Here is a 20339-nt window from a genome sequence, read left to right as displayed (position 1 = left end):
ATAGCAAAAAAACAAAACTTCTAATATGAGTATAAAATAGTTTGAAGGAATTAAACACATTTAAGGCCTAGTGCTACTCTAACTTATTGCTCCCTCTAGTCATGTAATACAAAGGTAAATTAGGCTACGAATATGCCTAAAGAACTAAGAAGGTGGAGGAGAGCTGACATTTGGCATTTACTGCCTCTGCTGTGTTTGCTATATACTTTCCAAGATGGTCTATTTACATGCAAATTAATTGCCAAGCTTTGGTCTCCCACATCAGCCTAAGACAAACTAGTCTACTAAATCACCCTGATTCCTGGCCTTCCTCCCAGCTTAAGAGCTATGAAGAGAAGCAATGATACCAGTTATCCACAATCCATCCTGTGGATACAAATAAAAATTCTGTTTTCTTTCTGGGAGAGCCCTGCAGCTCTCAAACATCTACAATAAAGTTGGATTTGGTTTCACATAGACCAGAGGTGTGGAATTATATATAATCTAATACCAAAATCGTCCCCACAATGAACTACCCCTCTCCCATTCCCTGAGCACTGAAAGGACTCAAATGGACAAGTCTTTTGGTTAGAGGATTGTAAGTGAACTTGGCTGGGGACCATAGCCAAAATCTTGGCTTCTCATTTGGGGAGGCAGCCAAGTTTAAAAAGTTGGCTCAACAAGGAAAGACAGCAGTCCACTGCTTGGTAGAGAGCCTGAGCTTGGGACTGTTGTTCTCAAACTTGTGTATGTAATTTCTGTGATGATTCCAAGCTCAGTTTAACTAGCAGAGGAGGGGAATCTTAGAACAGTCCCTCCTGCCTTGTCTATGTCTATCCTGAGCTGTAATGTCTAATCAGAATCAATATTAAAGTTTTCCAACAATGGCAAGTAAGCCTCTTCCCCAAGCCCATTTTACAAGAGCCAAGTTTAAAAAAAATACAGAATATGCCTAATTATACTGGAAAGCACACATGAAAAACTGAAAAACCTTTACACAGGCTGAGAATTCTCAAGAGATATTTCTAAACCAGCAATCCATGCAGCCTGATACCCATCACCATATACAGCCAGTTGGCAGACTTCCTTTCAATGCTTTGCTGTCTTTTGCTGGTAACCCTGTTCCAAAAGGAAAGAGTTCAGAGTTAAGAAAGAAAAACTGGGTGAAGACTCAGTGTGAGGTACTGGAGTTCTTCCCACAAACTCACAACTGATTTTTTTTTTTTTTAATATGAAGGGCTAAACAATTATGTTGAGCAAACAAAATTCAACTTAGATGTTGGAGATTTCTCTCCCCTGTGCTGAGGTATTCTAACAATGAAAACTCACTCTTACAGAATTGATCAAACACAATTCTAGGTGACAACCTGCTGTTGTATAGCAGATCCCCCAAATACTTGCTCTACCCATGCTCTAGGAGCAGTTGCTAGCTCTGCTAGTTCTTTAACACTGGATTTAGTTTCTGCCAGAAAGCCTTTCCGTTAGCACATCCTAGACCCAATAGAAATACTAAGGGGCTACCAGAGAGTGGCCCACAGATGTTCAACAGGAACTACAGCACAAAATCGCTTCCAGCTTTTGGTGGATTACGAATGCCAAGGTTTTTTACTTAGCCTCTTAGTTTTATTTCCACCAAACTTTCCATACTGTCAGCCAGAATAAAAATCTTCACCTACAATTTGTCCCTCTCTGACATTAACAAAACACATGTACCTTAAGTGTAGTTAAATGTTGTAAGAAAACATTTTATTGGCCAATAAGTTGTTAAACTGGCAGGTCACTGAAGTTAATCTGTTCTGAATTATGGGAAATCTCTTAAAATGATTTCAACTTAATGCCTAGAATGCATGTTGGTTCAAGAAATTGTACCAGTCCACACTCTTCTTACACTTTTAGGAAAATAATATGGAGTAGCAAATGCTTTGTTATTCAAGGATACAGAAAGTTTTCCAATACAATATAATTTGTTGCAAGCTACTGACACCTAACCACTCCAATAAGGGGAATCTTCTCAATGCCAACATAGAAAAGCCTTAGTGTATAGAAAATCTATGCAATGTACTAAATATTTACTGCCTTTAAGAAATGTAAATAAAGATGAGACAAACACTGGTGACTCATTCTTGTAATCTGAGCTACTCAGGAGACTGAAATCTGAGGATCAAGGTTCAAAGCCAGCCCAGCAGGAAAGTCCATGAGACTTAATCCCAATTAACCACCAAAAACCAGAAAGAGAGCTGTGGCAAACATGGTAGTGTTCCAGTTTTGAGTAAAAACAACTACCACTACTAAAGGACAGCACAGAGGCCCTGAGTTCAAACTCCCTTCCCCCATAATGTAACATACATTCATAACTAAATAAATTAAAAAAGCCAGGAGCCAGTGGCTCATGCTTGTAATCCTAGCTACAATTCAAAGCCAGCCCTGGCAGTAAAGTCTGTGAGACTCTTATCTCCCATTAATCATAGAAAAAGCCAGAAGTAGTGCTATGGTTCAAGTGGTAGAGTATTAGCCTTGAGCAAAAGTTCCCCAGGGATAGTGCCCAGGCCCAGAGTTTAAGCTCCAGGATCAGCAAAATAAAATAAATAAAAATTTAAAAATTAAAGCTATTTTTATTAAAGAATAAAAACATCAAAAAAATATAGCTTCCAAATTCTTACTCAAAAATATCTATATTCTGGTGGATAAAACAGATAAAACTGAATTTCTTAGCAACTTAAAATTCTCATTTTAACGGATATGAATTGAGTATTTGAAATGAGATAAGTCCACCAAAGTTTCTAACAGGTAAACAGTCATTTCAGTTTCCCAACACTTATTCTGCCAGAAGCCCATTGCCTGGTATACACTCCTGTGATCTAATAATAAACATACTTATTTTCCAGGCTCTTCCCACCTTTTGGTGTCTAAACCAAAATAGGAAGATAGTACTATCTACACACCTAGCATCATGCTTCAGCCATTTAGGAGTAAGGATGCCTTGGTCAGAATATCTCAACTGAAAGTTACATTGGATTTATAAGTTTTCACCTTTTCTGGCATCTTGACTCTTGAAGCTCAGAGTGGTAGAGTGCTAGCCTTGAACAAAAAGAGTTCCCAGGCCCGGAGTTCAAGCCCCATGACCAATCAAACAACAACAAAAAACAACACCTTTATTCTAAACACAAGCACATCCAGAATTCATATTATCACTGTCAGCACGAAGCAGACACAAAGTACAAGCACTGTGCAGCACTTCTGCTGTGCAACTGATTCTGTTGCAGGTAAGAGACAACCCATCTGAATACACTGCAAATCCTAAAGAAACAAAGAGCTGCAAAGTTAAAAATATGCCAGAACAGCACCAGAAGCAGACTTGTACAAATCTATTTAAAACTCCTAATGGCTATGCTATACAACTGTAACACACGTTTAGCTGCCATGGGATAGACAATACACTGGAAAAGGTCTCTGGCTTCCTAACCAGCTCACATTCTATATTTCTGGCATACTTTCACTCTTTTCCTAAGAAACGTACCAAACTAAAACAAAGCAAAAGGAACTCCTTGTATAAAATGAAAATAGACCTATTAGAAAAATTTATCTTTAAAATGCAACTTTTCACTCTCAAAACTAAGACAGTATCAGTGGAATTATGTGATTTATCAAATTTGGGGCTACTTCTTTTTTAAAATAAAACTTAGTAGCCACTGGAAAAGTTGTTTTCCCATTTGTATTGAGGCACACAAACACAGTCGTGAAATCAGTTTCACTTTCTGTTACAGTCAGCCTTACTTCCTAATTTAATTCTGTTCTTGCTGAGTATCCTCATTTTTCATATAGTAAGGCTAACATGGTATAGTGGTATTGTAAAACATACGTGTTAGTATCAGAACTCACAGAACACTTTCCAGTAACTTTCAAAGTTCTTCTGTAGTCCTAAGTATTTTATAATTCAAAACCCATATCTTTTCCCGTGTTTTTTTCCAAAGCAAAAACATAAAAATAGTTTCCTTGTAAACTTTTAAAAGTATATTTATTTTATACTAAATTTCAGGAAGTAAACAAATGTATTTATAAAGGGGAAAAATATGAAGTCATTTTTACCCTCGCTATCCACATTAGTTGTATTTGTATATAACATTTGTCTATACACATCTGCTTTTTCTCTCTTCTGTGGTGTTCACTTGTGCCTGATAAAAACTTAGGTTTCAACAAGTTGGTGTGCAAATTAAAAACAAAGGCTTTAGAGGACTAGAGTTCAATCTCCTGCACCAAGAAACAAAAACAAAGGGTCCAACCTACTTTCATTGTCTGTTTCCCACAAATCAAAAGGAAAAAAAAACCTAATACCTTAACAGCAAACTATAAACATCTAAATAAAACATGGAGATTAGTATTCTAGGAGAGTGGACATATTTAAAAAAACTTGGTCAACAAATATACAAAAACATCAATGTAGATAAATGTTTTGAAAAGCAAAAAGCATTCAAGAACTGTGAGCCAAAATTTCACACAAAGGAAAACTTTTCTCTAACTGGGAAGCAATACAATTCCAATTCAAAGGGTAATTCTGAAAAGGAAGCCTTACCAATCTTACCATCCAACCCTGACCACGCCCTGTGGCAGATTTTGTAACTGCAGACTTGGAGGAAACACTATGTTTTAAATAGACTGGGCCACAAACACAAAACTCCAACCAAGTCCACATTATCAAGTAAACATACTATTTAAAAAAAAAAAGTCTAGGGGTGGTCAAGTGGTAGAGTGCTAAGGCTTTGAATTAAACCTCAGTACCGTAAAACAAGAACAAAAACTAACACATAGTCAAATATATTACAAATGTAAGTTTTGGACAACACTTCAAATTATTTTTAGTAACCATTACCCAGTGACAATCTTAAACTATGGGAACAACTGCATCCCTGGGTTTTATGGAGACATCAGATCTCAAATAAATATAAATTGTAATGCCCGTCTTAGACAACCTGCACAATCTCTGATCATGCTAAAATGCAGGTACAACTATAAGAGCTTGCCTTTACATGGCGTTTACTAAAATCTTACACCAGAGGAATCAACGAGGCACCCTCTTAAGTCTTCATATACTATTTTAAACAGGTGTGCCACATGCCATTTTTAAAAATAAACCAGAAAAATGAACTAGGTACAGTTCAGTAGTACAGCATTTGCCTAGAATGCTTATGGCCCTAGTTGACCTCAGTACCACAAAAAAAAAAGAAATTAAATTAGCATTAAAAAATATAGGCAAGAAGCATGGTTTAAATAGTACAGTGCCTGCTTAGCAACTGTGGTGTCCTCCCCAACCCCGCCAAAATCCAGAAAGGTATCATTTCTTTTAGAATATGAAGATCTAAGGGATGTGGCTCAGTGACAGAGGGTTTGCCTGGCATGCATAATTATGACCCTGACTTTGATTCCCCACCATCACAATAAATAAATAGATAGATAGATAGATAGATAGATAGATAGCAGAAACAGAAACATCTGCTAACAGTGAGCTCTCCCACAATATAATCCACTGGAGAGTTGAAGAGTAGCCACATTTTTGGAAGTGGCATATGTTCCAGTCCTCACCTCTTCCCTCTATCTTATTCCTCACTATCTCAAAGACAAATGAATCTTTGATTCTCACTCTATATATGTCTATGTTCCTCACTGTCAAACATCAGACATTCTCATATACATATTCCTCTTCCTCACTCTTACTCTGGGCCTATGTTTCCTCTCTAATGCTATATTTTTACTGTCTCAAACTCCAAAAGCATGAGATTACAGTATGTTTCTAAATCCACAGGATCATCTTCTGGAAACCATGTCCAAACCGTAAGAAATCATTTTATAGTCAGGTGCTAGTGGCTCAGGCTTGTAATCCTGGCTATTCAGGAGGTTGAGATCTGAGGATCCCAGTTCAAAGCCAGCCCAGGTAGAAGAGCCTATGAGACTCTTACATCCAATTAACTTGAGCTATGATAGAGCTCTAGCCTTCAGTGATAATTCTAAAGGTACACACAAAGAGGAAATTATTATGACACTATACAGTCATAACTATCAACTTTTCAGCAAAGAGACTGCAATGCCAATTCAATTTTTTGTTGTTTTCTTTCTATCCTGTAGAAATAGATCACAAGAAGCTGTATGTGACACTCTTAGGAGTCAACCTCTGGCTCCTCTATATTTCCTATTTTTGCAATAAAATACTTTGCTTGGCTGGAGTCTATGGGTTTACAGCAGTCACATGACTTGGCTACAGGCGATTATTGCATGTGGCTTCAGGTTCATACAAGTATGCAGATATGGTTTAAAACCTACTTGTTCCTAAATAAATCTCTGGCCATTTTGCCCCCAAATAATACCACCATCACTCCAGAACACCTTCTTTCTCACTTCACATACAGAGGCAGGTGAATCCCTCACCTACAAACTAGAGGAACGATTCACTTCTTTGCATACAGCTTGTCTTACTGACTACTCACTACAAACTACCACCTGAGGATCCAAAATCACGTAATTTGCAACCCGCCCCAACCCCTGAAGACTCCCACCTCACTTTAGCTGTCAACAAGAGAATTTACTATATTATTAAAAGTAATAGAATGATATCGTTTTCTCTGACCCCAAAAAGGACTAAAACTGAACGGAAATGAAAATGAAATGGAGAGTAGGAGACGTACCGCAGATTGAAACCTCGGTTGCTCTTCCTGGAATAAGAGAGAGAAAAAAATAGAAAATATAGGAGTTATTTTTACACTTCACATTCAATAATAAGAAAGAAAATGCCGGCGGCGGAGGAAGCGGTGGGTGGGGAGTCAGCCTGACACCCCTCCCTCTCTCTCTCCCCCCACCTTCCACCCCCAGCGGGATCCGGTAGCGGGGTAGGGGGGTCCCGGGCGCCGTCCCTCTTTCCGGGATCCGATCCGGGCCAGAGGGAGTCGGGAGCACTATGCCCTCCCCTATGGCTCTGCTCGGGCATCTGGGCACTCCCAACCCCTCTCCGTCTTCCCTCACCCCCAGGATCCGCATGGGTCATGGGAGGAGTGGGGGGCGGGGGGAATCGCGGATCCAAGGGGCAAGTCCGGACCGTCGTCCCCTTCCCCAGCACCCGGACAATGGGATCCCTGGCTCAATCCACCCGTATCCCCGGAACCTGAGCCGGGTGAGGTGTGTACAGGAGGCCGCAACACCCTCCTCCGCGGGAGGGGGCGGGGGTCCCAGAGGCCGCGTGTCCACTCCCACCTCCAGCCCCAGGAGGCCGTCCCGGCCCGGAGAGGAGCGAGCCGGGAGCGCGACGCAGCGGGTCCTGGTCCCGGGAGGAAGGGGAAGGGGAAGGAGGCGGCGGCGGCCTCGGCCCCCTCCCGCAGTCGCCCCCCTGAGAGCCCCGGCCGCTGTCCCAGCCTGACAACCCTCAAGGGAAGGAAAAAGCCCCGGGACTCACGTCGCTCTCCACCTCGATGTCATCGTTATCGCTCATTTCCTACGGCCCAGGGAGCGGCCACTGCAGCGACGGCGGGGAGGGGGAGGGCGGGGGGAGGGGAAGTCACCGACAACGAGAAGCCGAGTGCCCCCGCACACACTCTCACTCACTCACGCACTCGCTCCCTCACTCACACCACACACACACACACTCACACTCACACGCACGCACACACACAACACGGGCGAGAACCACCTCCTCACTGCAGCACCGGATCAACGGCGGCACGCACGCCCGATCGGACCCCTGCCACGTGACCGGGCTTCGCCGCGCTAGGGTAGCCGAGACTTGTAGTCCACGATTCTATATTGGGCCACCTGACGTGAACCAGGAAAACTATAAATCCCATAAGGCACCGCACTCCGGGGCCCCTAGCTCGGCTTGTTGACGGAGCATAGGGCGCCTGCGCACCAGTAGGGGGCGGAGAGAAGCGGCGCGATGCCTGCCGGGAGGTGTAGTCCAAAGACCGCGAGTTGTCAGGAGGTTTTCTTCCTGAGGCAGCGGAGAGGCTGCCGGGAAGACAGGACACGTGGAGGGAGCTGAGCTCCTGGAGTTTGCCACTGTCTGGGCTCCAAGCTCCGGGCGCCGGGCCCAAGGGTCTGGGTGGAGGCTCTTGGGGAGAAGCCGGCTGCCTAAAGAACGCTGCCTCTCCTGGTGCGACTGTCTTTACTTTGCCTTCCTGGGGCTCCCGGGGCCGAAGTGAGGACGCTCCGGACCGGGGGCCGCGGCGCGACGTGGGTCCCTGGGCTCTGGTGGCTGGCAGTGGCTGGGGTGAGGTAGCGTCGCAGGACCGGGTAGAGGGCCGAGCTCGCGTGGGAGTGCTGCGAGCCGCGAGGTCTGGTGTCTGGCTCTGAGTGACCGCTCTGCCCTCCGCGAGGCTCGCACATTCGCCGCCCTGCACGCTCGCCCGTGGAAGAGGCCCGTCCCGTGTGTGTTTGCAGCTCTCCGGAACTGCAGGTCCAGAGAGCTGTAATTAAGCATTGCCAAAAAAGGACTAAACGGGAAACATGTGCAGCTTCCAATCCAGTTAAAATCGTATGTAGATACCGGCAGGAGGTGTCATTACTTCCATCCCCCGGGTATTTACTGAGCACCTAACATGCGGCAGGCAGCAAGGAGATGCCATGGTAGGTGAGACTGGACCTGCCTTCACAGAGCTCACAGCCAGCCGTGGAGGTGTAGACGGCCTGGGGTGGCCTGCCACTATTTGTAAGAGTTCCAAGTCCCTCGGGAAAGAAAAACAAAAACAAGACGCCTTTGTGATCAGATAAATTAACCAACTCTCTCATATCTCTCCTGCAAGGTGAATGATATCTTGAGCTTTTCCATGAGTTACCAGTTCTAAATGAAAACTATTATATGGCCCCCAGACTCCTTCGAATATGGGAATTCGGGGCTATCACACACACACACACACACACAATCGTTGTGCTATATAGCGTTTTGTGAACATATCTTTGTGTTACTAAAGACACAAATGTAATATGCTTTCCCCCCCCCCCCTTCAAATATGTTGTCTTTGTTGCTCAGTGGTGCAGTCCTTTAAGTCTGTACTTGCTGTAAATACATTTACTCCTCCCCCCACCCCTATCCCCAGTACTAGTGTTTGAACTCAGGGCCTCCAGCATTCTCAGCTTAGCTGGCACTCTACCACTTGAGCCACCTCTCCAGCCTTGCTTTCTCTGGTGGAGGTGATGACGGACTCTCACAGACCCTTCTGTCCAAACTGCCCTGGGACCACGATCCTCCCGCTCTCAGCCTACAGTGTAGATAAGATTACAGGTATGCCTGGCTAATTGTTTCTAAATTTCTCTTTGTGTTGGGAAGATCATTATGTGATAAGAGGTAGCAGGCTGTAAGGGAGACTAGGATGGTAGCTCTTCAGTGAGTTAACTAGATAGTAGATCTGGGTTAATTGATGATTACAACAATCATAGGCCCCAGCTTTGTGTACTTAATAGAGGCTCTAAAAAATCCATATACCAGGATCATATCCCAAACCAATTAAATCAGAATCCCTGGGGGTGAGAGCTAAACAGCAATAGTTTTTAAAGCTGTTGAAGTGATTCCAATGTGGACCCAAGATTGAACCACTATAGAGAATGCCAAGATAAATAAGACAGTCTTTCACTGAATTGTATTCTTTGAAAGAGTGGGTTTTATGATACATCGATAATTATATCTCAATAAAGCTGTTATAAAAGAAAAATAATCTTTGCTAAACATGGAATGACAGGAGAGTAAATTATGAAAGCAATGTGGTAAAGACAATGTGTCAAATGCATTGTAAGGGCAGTGACTGCTGTTAAGAGGTCAGAAGAGTGGGAAAGAATGCCAAGTCCCACATGGGGGTGGGCTCCATCAAGAACATCTGAAACTGTCAGCTCCAGCAGGACAAGCGCAGGGTCTGTAAAGATCAAGGCCACATTTTGTTCCCTTTGAATCCTTAGCTGTTGAAAGAAGGTCTGAGCAAGTAGGTTGAAGTGAGAGGAAATGCCTTCCAGGTAGAGAGACAAGAGATGTTAACACATCTCTTCCTAGTAATTGTTAGACTCTGAACACCTCCCAGCCTAGTTAATACATCTGACAAAACATTGCACCCAACAATTGTAGAATGTGCTATTTTCATAGGGCACATGCAAGAACTGGCCATGTTTTGAACCATAATGCAAATTTCAGTAAGTTTCAAAGGACTATGATCTTTAGAGAGAATGTTTTTAGACCAAAGGCAAGTAAAGAACAAATAACGGGGCTGGGAATGTGGCTTAGTGGTAGAGTGCTTGCCTAGCATGCATGAAACCCTGGGTTTGATTCTTCAGTACCACATAAAGAAAGCTGGAAGTGATGCTGCGACTCAAGAGGTAGAGTGCTAGCATCAAGCAAAAGAAGCTCAGGGACAGTGCCGTGGCCCAGAGTGCAAGCCCCAAGACTGGCAAAAGAGAGAGGGGTGGGGGGAGAGAACAAAATAACACTAAAGCTAACGAGAAAATTTAATTCTCCTTCTTGGTGCTTTCCTGATATGAATAACAATCTAAGAAGCTATTCTCTTCTCTATACACAGTTGTCTTTGGTAGAGCTTAAGAGAGCTTTTTTCAGGCTTATGGGCAAGAATCTTGTTAGCCCCTTGCTACTACAAGCAGGGTCAGTGATAAATCACCTGGAAGCGTGTTTGGAGTGGGAAGTCTCAGCTGGCACCTAGACCTTCCAAATCAGATCTGCATTGAAACCTATTCATTTGTATGCACATTAGAACTTCAAATGCTCTGGTGTGGGAGGAAGGGTAGGCAAACAGACTTCCTCGCTTTCTACACTTCAAGTTCTGTGTTTTTGCTGGTTAATTGGAGATAAAGAGTTTCAGGGATTTGTCTGTCCAGGCTGGCTTCAAACCTAGATCTCAGACTCTGAAGCAGCCATTGCACCTGGCTAAAATCACTCTTTTTGGGGGACAGCGGGGGTGGTGGTGGTGTGCTGTACTGGGATTTGGACTTGGGGTCTTGTAGTCTAGGCTGGCCCTCTCCTATTTGAGCCACACCTCCAGCCTAGCTTTTTGCTGGTTAGTTGAAGTTAGTTATGGACTTTTCTGCTCAGGGTGGCTTTAAACCATGATCTTCTGGATCTCAGCCTCCTGAGTAGCTAGGATGCATTAAAGGAACATTCCACTGGCACTTGACACCAGTGTGTTCATGAGTTACTGATGCCAGTCTGGGCACATCTACTTTGAAAACTCAAGGCCTAGCCAGACACCAGTGGCTCATACCTGTAATCATAGCTACTTAGGATGCCAAGACCCAAAGTATTGAGGTTTGAGGCCAGCCCAGGCATACACTCAGTATCCTTTATTAGCCAGTAGCTAATCACAGTAGCTACATGGGAAGCTGAGATTAGGAAGATCTAGGCCAGACCATGTAGAAAAACCCTAGAGACTCCAATTTCTGTAGAAAGAAGCTGATGTTATACACACTTGTCATTTCAGCTTTAATGAGAAGTCTACAATAAGTGGATTGAGGTACGAGGCTCTGATTTCAAACCCCAGTACTGCAAAAAACAAAAACAAAACCATAAAAATAAATCCCAAGGTTTTGCATATTGAGATCCTTACAAAACAAAACAAACAACCCCCCCCCCACCTATGGATGAATAAGGAAAAGCAGATTTTAATACATTTGGACTATGAGCCATTTACATAAACTTGAGCATATCTATGAGTGTGTGTGTGTGTGTGGTGTGTGTGTGTATAGAAATATGTAGAAAGGCATTTAGCTAAATCTTGCTAAAATACCTTTAATGACTGTCTATCTGTCTCTCTCTCTCTCTCTCTCTCTCTTTCTCTCCCTCTCTCTCTCTGCAATATTGGGGTTGAACTCACAGCCTCAGCTTTGGTAGGCAAGCATCCTACCATATGAGCCACTTTTCAAGTGTACATCATTCTTAACAAAACAGAAAGCCTGTTAGACTAGCAACTATCTCAACAACTTGGCTATCTTTCCTGTGCAGCAAATTTCCCAAGGAACTCCTAGAAGACAATCTCCTTCTTTCCCTACTCAGTGTGTTCCTCTCTCCTTATTTGGGGAAATGTAACCACCAAGTTCCCTCAGGAACCAGCTGCCACACTCAACTAAGGACCATTCAAAGAGGTCAGAATAAAGTTGATTGCAGGGATATAGCTCAGTGGTACAGCATTGAATCCCCAGACTTACAGAAAAGTAATTAATGAAGTAAGAGTTAAAATGAAAGAGGTTGTTTACTAGTGTATAGACAGAGCATAAAGAGACTTTGAGACTGCTCAGTTCTCTTGGGACTCCTTTTCATACTCCATAGAGGAGAGGGGGCAGTGGTAACTACTCTGAGGCTGTGTGTAGTCACGGGCTTAGGTAAAGAGCTCAGAGTAGTTAGAGTTGGAAGGCCAAAAGGAAGGACCATGAGAAACCTTTTCCTTCTTGTATTTTCAGAGAAGAAAATGTGTTTTAACCCATTCCATAGGGAAGAAAAAAGTATAAAAATACAGGATGCGGGGGGAGATTCTAGCATTCTTTATTTCCTTTATTTCCTCTTGGGGAATGAGTGAGTAACTTGTCTTGGGAGGAATGGGAAAAGCTTCCCTTTCTACCCTGAGAGTTCAACAACTTCACCTATGAAATAAGCTGTCGGTTGAAGGAAGAAAATATAGAAATTTATTTTATTATTACTACTTATTAATGTGGGTTTGTGTGCCAGTACTGGGGCTTAAACTCAAGGCCTGGCATTCTCACTTGGCTTTTCTATTCAAGGCAGGTGCTTTACCATTTAAGTTACTTCTAGCACTTTTTGCTGGTTAACTGGAGAAAAGAGTCTTAAGACTTTCCTGCCAGGGCTGGAATCCTTAGATCTCAGCCTTTTGAGTAACTGGAATTACACTCTGCCACCAGCACCTAGCTTATAAATTTATTATGTGCACTGGGCATCACAGAAAAGGGAGTATCTAATACCCAGTGAGAACTAGAAGCTTCCATACCCTGTTGGGGGGGTGGGGGGGAGGAAGGAGGCAAGTTAGGAGAGTAAATGACTACTGGAAAAGATGGATGGGCCCTGAGGTAATAGACAGAACCTGAGGCAGAGCCTGTCTGCACGTGGTGCTGACTCCAGACTTGAACTTAATCCTCCCTGGCTGATGACATTCTGGGAAGGATTGCAGACTCTTGAACTCCATTTGGAGGATCTGTGTCTACTTAGATAAGGGAGTACAGAGAGAGCTCCTCCCTGCACTTGCCGTTCTCCAAGTGCCCCGTTTGCACTCACCAAAAGAACATTATGGTATATTGTGGGGCAGTGTTTCTTGAACCCTTTGTCACCTGGGAGAGTTCAAAGGAGAAACTGGTTATTTGTGGTCCAGCCCTTTCTCCCTGAGCTGTGAGAACTTCAGTGTGTGTGTGTGTGTGTGTGTGTGTGTGTGTGTGTGTGTGTGTGTGTGTGTGTGTGTGTGTGTGTGCGTGAGTGCCAGTCCTGGGTCTTGAACTCAGCCTGAGTATTGTCCCTGAGCTTCTTGTTGCTCAAGGCTAGTGCTCTACTACTTGAGCCATAGCTCCACTTCTGACTTTCTTTTGGTAGTTATTTTGAGATAAGATTCTCACGGACTTTCTCGACTAGGCTGGCTTTGAACTGTGTTCCTTAGATCTCAGCCTCCTGAATAGATAAGATTACAGGCATGAGCCACTGGTACCCAACCTGAGCTGGGAATTCTGCCTTTTCCCCTCCCTATCTATAGAGGATCTGTAGAGGAGCCTGTGGCCACCTAGCTTTGACATGACAAATTGCCTGGTAGCTGTTAAGAAGCCACAGAGGTCAAGCTTCACCTTCAATTCATTCATCTCCATCAATAATAATGGGGGTTTCTTTGTTTTTGTTTTTGTTTTTTGCCAGTCCTGGGGCTTGAGTCCTGGGCCTGGGCTCTGGGCCTGAGCCTCTTTTTGCTCAAGATATCACTCTACCACTTGTGCCACAGCACCATTTCTGGCTTTTTTCTGAGTAGTTTATTGGAGATAAGAATCTCATGGACTTACCTGCCCAGGCTAGCTTTGAACCTTGATGCTTAGACCTCAGCCTCCTGAGTAGCTAGGATTATAAGCATGAGCCACCAGTGCCTAGCAATAAAGCTATTTTGTTTCCATCAATTTGTCTTTATAAATTGAATCCAGATTTAAGGTGGGAGACCAGAATGGCATTTATCAGCCCGCTTGAACCACCACTCTTCCTTTACTCCCACCAAACTCTCTCATCTAGCATATCAGCAATCCTGTATGTATGTATGTATGTATGTATGTATGTATGTATGTATGTATGTTTTGGCGGCATTGGGATTTGAGCTCAGGGCCATACATTTGCTGGCCAGGTGCTCTTTCCCTTGAGACATTCTTCCAGTCCACTTATGGTATTTTTCCAGGCCTTTCATGCTCTTAGCTCCTAATGGAGCTGTCAATTCTGGCCTGCATCTTCTCTGATTTGATCAATGGCCTCCTAGTGTGTTTCCCTGCCTTCTAGCCCACCTTTCTGCCTTTTCCCACCCTACAGCTAGGTGTTCTATAAAGAGTGAAGTGTCAGGCTGGGAAGGTGGCTCAGTCGTAGAGCACTTGCCTTGCATGCATGAGGCCTTGGGTTCGAGTCCTCAGCACCACATAAGCAAAAAGAAAAAAAAGCCGGAAGTGGCACTGAGGCTCAAGTGGTAGAGCGCTAGCCTTGAGCTGAAGAGCTGAGGGACAGCGCCCAGGCCCAGAGTTCAGGCCCCACAACTGGACCCGCCCCCCCCCCCAAAAAAAAAAGAATGAAGTGTCAAGTGGCTCATACCTATAATCTGAGTTACTCAGGAGGTTGAGATCTGAGGATCATGATTCAAAGCCAGCCCAGGCAGAAAAGTTTGTGAGACTTTTTTTTTTTTTTTTCTGGGTCCGGTTGTGGGGCCTAAACTCTGGGCCTGAGTGCTGTCCCTCAGCTCTTCAGCTCAAGGCTAGCGCTCTACCACTGAGCCAACTTCCCAGCCCAGTTCGTGAGACTTTTATCTCCAATTAACTACAAGAAAACTGAAATGAGTCTGTGTCTCAAAGTGGTAGAGCACTAACTTTGAGAGCAAAAGAGCTCAGGAACAGTACCCAGTCCCTGAGTTCAAGTCCTACAATTGACAAAAAGGAAAAAAAAGAATGAAGTGTCTTCACTGGTGCCTGTCTTAGGTCTTGAATTCATGGCCTAAACATTGTCACTTAGCTTTTTTGCTCTACCACTTGAGCTACAGCTCCACTTCTGGATTTTTTGGTGGTTAATTGGAGGTAAGAATCTCAAGCCTATCTGCCTCGGCTGCCTTCAAACTGATCCTCTGCTCTCAGCCTTCTGAGTAGCCAGGATAACAGACGTGATCTACTAGTGCCTGGCTTTTCACTGCCTTGATCAAACATTTCAGTCCTCTCCATGGTCCCAGAATAAACCTAGACTCCAGAGTTTGCCCTGAGTGTGCTCTCTCAAACAACTCCCACTCAGCCCCACTTTCTGCTGTTCCTTTAAGACTTCCCTGTCACCTCCTCTAGGAAGTCTTCTAGGAATCGCCAAGACAGGTTTAGATGTCCAATTAATTATTTCCACAGCACAAGATGCTTTCCTTATCCAAACACTTACTGTTCTATGTGATGGCTTCCTGTTTGGATATGCCTCTCTTCTTAACCCCTTCTACATTGGACTGTAAGCCCCTGAAGGACAGACTTCCAAGCATCTTAGGGTATCATTGACCAGGCATGAGGTTTCTCATCTCCCTATCTCCCTATCTCCCCAGCAACTGTCTGCAGTTCCCCTTGCCTAGATTCTTCTTCCCCTGGCTTTGAGCTTCTCTAAGAGCCATTCTGAGCTCATCCTCTAAGTGAGGCAGCCATTACCACCCTCTATTTTTCACTGTGGTTGTTTTGAGACAGGGAGTCTTCAATCCAGAATGGTCTCTGAATTGAAATCCTCTTGCTCCCACCTCCCTAGTGCTGGGATTACAGGCATGTTCTACCACACCAGCTTTCACCACTTATTTTATTGGTGTTTGTTCACTTATTTATTGTCTCATCCCATTAGACCTTCAATTTTATGAGGCCAGAGACCTTGTTCATTTTGTTCCTAGTCATATGTATGGCATTTAGCATGGTAGCTGGGTAGACATAGATGCTTCTGTCTACTGTTTGTGTTTCATCAAAATCCTAATTCCCAGTCAACCATATTTAGAAGGGGTGGTGATTAGGTTCTGGAGTAGAATTAATGCCTTTAGAAAGTGGCCCAAGATACTCATTTTCCCCTTTGGTAGAAGGGGCACTACGAGACAACACCTTCCAGGAGACAGTTGAATTTGCCAATGCTTTGACCTTGGATTTCTCTGCTCCCAGGATTTTCAAAAACAAATGTTTAGGGGCTGGGAAGATGGCTCAGTGGTAGAGCACTTGCCTTGCATGCCTGAGGCCCTGGGTTCGATTCCTTAGCACCACATAAGCAAAAAGAAAAAAGCCGGAAGTGGTGCTGTGGCTCAAGTGGTAGAGCACTAGCCTTGAGCTGAAGAGCTGAGGGACAGCGCCCAGACCCAGAGTTCAGGCCCCACGACCGGACCCAAAAAAAAAACAAAAACAAATGTTTATTGTTGCAAACCACACAGTTTATGGTTTTTTGTTACAGCAGCCTGAATGGACTGAGACATAATAAATACTGTGGGATTGAACCTAACAACTGTTTAGTCCTATTCTATCATACTTAATAGGCTGCCTGGACAAATGTTAATTCATCTTTGAAATATCTGGAAATAAATCATGAAGATTGTTCCACTTTTGGCAAGGAGACTTCAAAGAGCCCCTTTCCCCTTAAACATCTGGGGACTGCAGACAATGAAGTGCTGTTTGTTTAGGTCTTTCTTCACATAGTACTTGGCAGGGCAGTCCCTGCTACTAATGTAGGCTCTGAATGATTCTAGAAATGTGTTCCTGTAATCCTGAGGTCTCAGGGGTTATGGTGAAGAGGAAGAGATTAATGTCAAGGATCAATCCACGTTTAGCTTCTACCTTACTTGAAGTCCTTGAATTAATTTGACTCCATTGTCAGAAAATCAAAGGCATTTGTTAATAGCTTTGGTAAGCAACAGCCCACAGAGAATGTTTAGTTTATTAGCACCAGGGTTAGTTTCCTAATACACATTAGAAATCTGCTTATAGAAGTTGTTTCATTGATCACTTTGGCTATTGTTAGTGATATACAACAGATTTGAAACAAAAGAGACCTCAAGAAGTAATTGCATTATATCATATGGTCAAAGCCCAACTTACAAAGACCAAACAAAAAGTATCATAGGTCTCTGACAGTTATATTTCAGAGTAAAATGATTAACAACTTTTATTTAAAGTAATAAATCTATCAGGGTTTCCATCCTGATACTCTTCAAATGTCACATGTATTTCAAGAGACAATTTCAAAGTTACTTCTGAGAACTGTAACATTGCCCTGGTGTTTTTGCTTATCGTGGTAAGAGTATTTTCACCTACAAACCCCAAGTTCCTTTTTTGTTGTTGTTGGTTTTGTTTTGAAACAGGGTCTTACAATGTAACCCAGACTGCCCTTGAATTCTCTCAATCCTTTTTATTTTCTTCCTTGGTGGTAAGAGTTGAACCCAGGACCCTACATGCTAAGCATGCCCTCTGCTTCTAAGCTACACCCCAGCTTCCTAAGCTCCTTTCATTTTGAAAGAACATACTTTGAGGTACTTTTTTTCCAAAGACATATTGTTTGTCCCTTTTCTGTGACAAAATGAAGGAATCTTGAAGAAAGATGGTTCTCTGAAGCTTGGAGGAATTCAGAACCTATCACTGAAGTTTTAGTTAGCAACTTAATTTATCAACTCCTTGATGTTATTTAAATCAATGACTTGAAGCACTAGACATAACTGTGAAAGAAAAGAGAAGAGAGTGACTATAAGGTATGACCTTTGAGTGTCTTAATTAGAGTGGAAAAGTCATGTACCATAATAACCTTACATCAACAATGGACCACATATAGGAAAATGTCCCGTAAGATTAGAATGCAGCTGACGCCCAGCACCTGTGGCTTATGCCTATAACCCTAGGTACTCAAGAGACTGAAATCTGGAGATCATAGTTTGAAGCCAGCCTGGGCAGGGAAATCTGAGAGACTTTTATCTCTAATTAACCAGAAAAAAGCTGCAAGTGGAGGTGTGGCTCAAATGGTAAAATGCCAGTCTTGAGTGAAAAAGCTAAATGAGTTCAAGCCCCAGTACCATTGGCACACACAAATATACATATATATATAATATGTACACACATATATATGTATATATCAATATATATCATATGTAGTTAAGTATAATATATGACATTTGACATTGATATTAAATATTGGCCATACTATGATGTATATTTATTATATTATATATATTTATTATATTTTTTTCTTGGTACTAATGAGCCCTATCTCTGGTCTTTTTTTTTTTTTACTTTTCTTTATTGTTATTGTACATAGGGGTCACAGTTATATAAGTCAGGTAAAGAATTTCTTTTGTTTTTGTACAATGTTTGTTTTCAAGATGTGGGGGAAGGGGGGTCTTGCTTTATGTTTGGACCAGCCTGGCAATCCTCTTACTTGTGTTGCTTCATGTTGCTGGGAATGACAAGCATGGGGCACTTTGCCCAGCCATTGTGTTTCCCCCATAGCTTTGATAAAAAGCATGCCCAGCTATCGGTTGAAATGGAGTCTCCCAAGTAGCTAGAATTACAGGTTTGTACCATTGAACCCAGCCCTATTCTATTACACATTTGTTGTTGTTGTTGTAGTGGTGGTGGTGGTCATCGTGGGGCTTGAACTCAGGGCCTGGGCTATGTCCCTGAGCAATTTTGCCCAAGGCTAGCACTCTGCCACTTTGAGCCACAGGCCCACTTCCGGTCATCTGGTAGCTAATTGGAGATAAAGTCTTATGAACTTTTGTGCCTGGGCTGGGTTTGAACTGCAACCCTCTGATCACAGCCTCCTGAATAGCTAAGATTACAGATGTGAGCCACCAGTGCCTGACTCTACTATACTTTCAAGCATCAGTTTTAGGGCTGGGAAGGTGGCTCAGTGGTAGAGTGCTTGCCTTGCATGCACGAGGCCCTGGGTTTGATTCCTCAGAACCACATAGCAGAAAAAAAAACCTCGGAAATGGTGCTGTGGCTCAAGTGGTAGAGCGCTAGCCTTGAGCTGAAGAGCTGAGGGACAGCGCCCAGGCCCAGAGTTCAGGCCCCACGACCGGACCTCTCCCCCCACAAAAAAAGCATCAGTTTTAGAGTGTAATTCTACTTAGATTTTTTTAAAGTATACTGCTGATAATTGTGTTCACTGTGTCTTTTGATTATGTCAAGGGGCCACATAGAGTGACTGGCCTCTGCCATCTAGGTTTATGCAAGTGCACTCTACGATGTCCACACAATACAGAATTGCTTAAGAGTGTCTTTCTTAGGAGGTGTCTTCATCCTTAAGTGACACATGACTGTAGTTCTGGTAAGGGACCACAGGGTGGGTCCTACCCCACTGGAGTTGCCTTTCCTTCCATATGTCTTACCCTCATATGGCAGAAAGGAGAACAATTGCCTTAGATGATGGAAATGCATCAATAAACTGTGATCATACATGCAGTGATACTTTGTTTTGGTTTTCTGTTAATTGAGGCCTATTTTACATGGAATAAAATCTAGGGTACATTTCTGCCAATCTTGAAAGCTGCATAGGTATAACTGTAATCAATATCCAGAACACTTTTCTCACTCCCTAAAATTCTTCTGTATCCCTTGCTAGTTAATTCCTCCTGTTTAAAACCTCAGACCCTGAACAACCACTGAACTATCTTCTCTGTATAGATTTCCTGGTTCCAGAATGATAAATTTCTTTTTGTGTATATAGTGCTGGGGATTGAACCCAGGACTTTACACTTGCTAGAAAAGCACTTTACCCCTGAAGATACAACCCATCAGTCAATAAATTTCTCTCCTTTGCTCTCCCTCTCTTCCTCTCTCCCTCCTTCCCTCCCTCCCTTCCTCTCTCCTTCCTTTTTCTTTCTTTCTTTCTTTTTTCTTTTTCTTTTGCTAGTCCTGAGACTTGAATACAGGGCCTGGGCACTGGCCTTGAGTATCTTTGTACTCAGGGCTAGCACTACCACTTGAGCCATAGTGCCACTTCTGGCTTTTTCTAAGTAGTTTACTGGAGATAAGAGTCTAATGGACTTTCCTACCCGGGCTGGCTCCAGACCATGATACTCAGATTTCAGCCTCCTGAGTAGCTAGGATTACAAGTCACTGGCACCCATTTCTTTTTCTCTTTCTTCCTCCCTCCCTCCCTCCCTCCCTCCCTCCCTCCCTCCCTCCCT

At 43.3% G+C, this 20339-nt stretch overlaps 1 protein-coding gene across 5 annotated transcripts in view; it reads right to left on the bottom strand.

Annotated features, from left to right (window-relative positions):
* Nucleotides 1-7707, bottom strand: part of Max (MYC associated factor X) — a 28566-nt gene extending 20859 nt beyond the window's left edge. The window contains exons 1-2 of one of the 5 annotated variants that reach the window (XM_042691821.1): nt 7415-7707; nt 6654-6680 (exon numbers count right to left, since the gene is read on the bottom strand). In XM_042691821.1, the coding sequence (XP_042547755.1) occupies nt 6654-6680; nt 7415-7450 (63 nt within the window). In that variant the 5' untranslated portion in view covers nt 7451-7707. The remainder of the gene's footprint in view (nt 1-6653; nt 6681-7414) is intronic. The other 4 variants (XM_042691817.1, XM_042691818.1, XM_042691819.1 and 1 more) reach the window with 4 other exon arrangements.
* Nucleotides 7708-20339: the final 12632 nt, after the last annotated feature.

The sequence above is a fragment of the Dipodomys spectabilis genome, unplaced genomic scaffold (genome assembly GCF_019054845.1).
Source record: "Dipodomys spectabilis isolate Male_0828 unplaced genomic scaffold, ASM1905484v1 ptg000146l, whole genome shotgun sequence".
NCBI lineage: Eukaryota > Metazoa > Chordata > Mammalia > Rodentia > Heteromyidae > Dipodomys > Dipodomys spectabilis.
The sequence above is the reverse complement of the archived record's forward strand: the minus strand, read 5'-3'. Positions and strand labels throughout refer to the sequence as shown.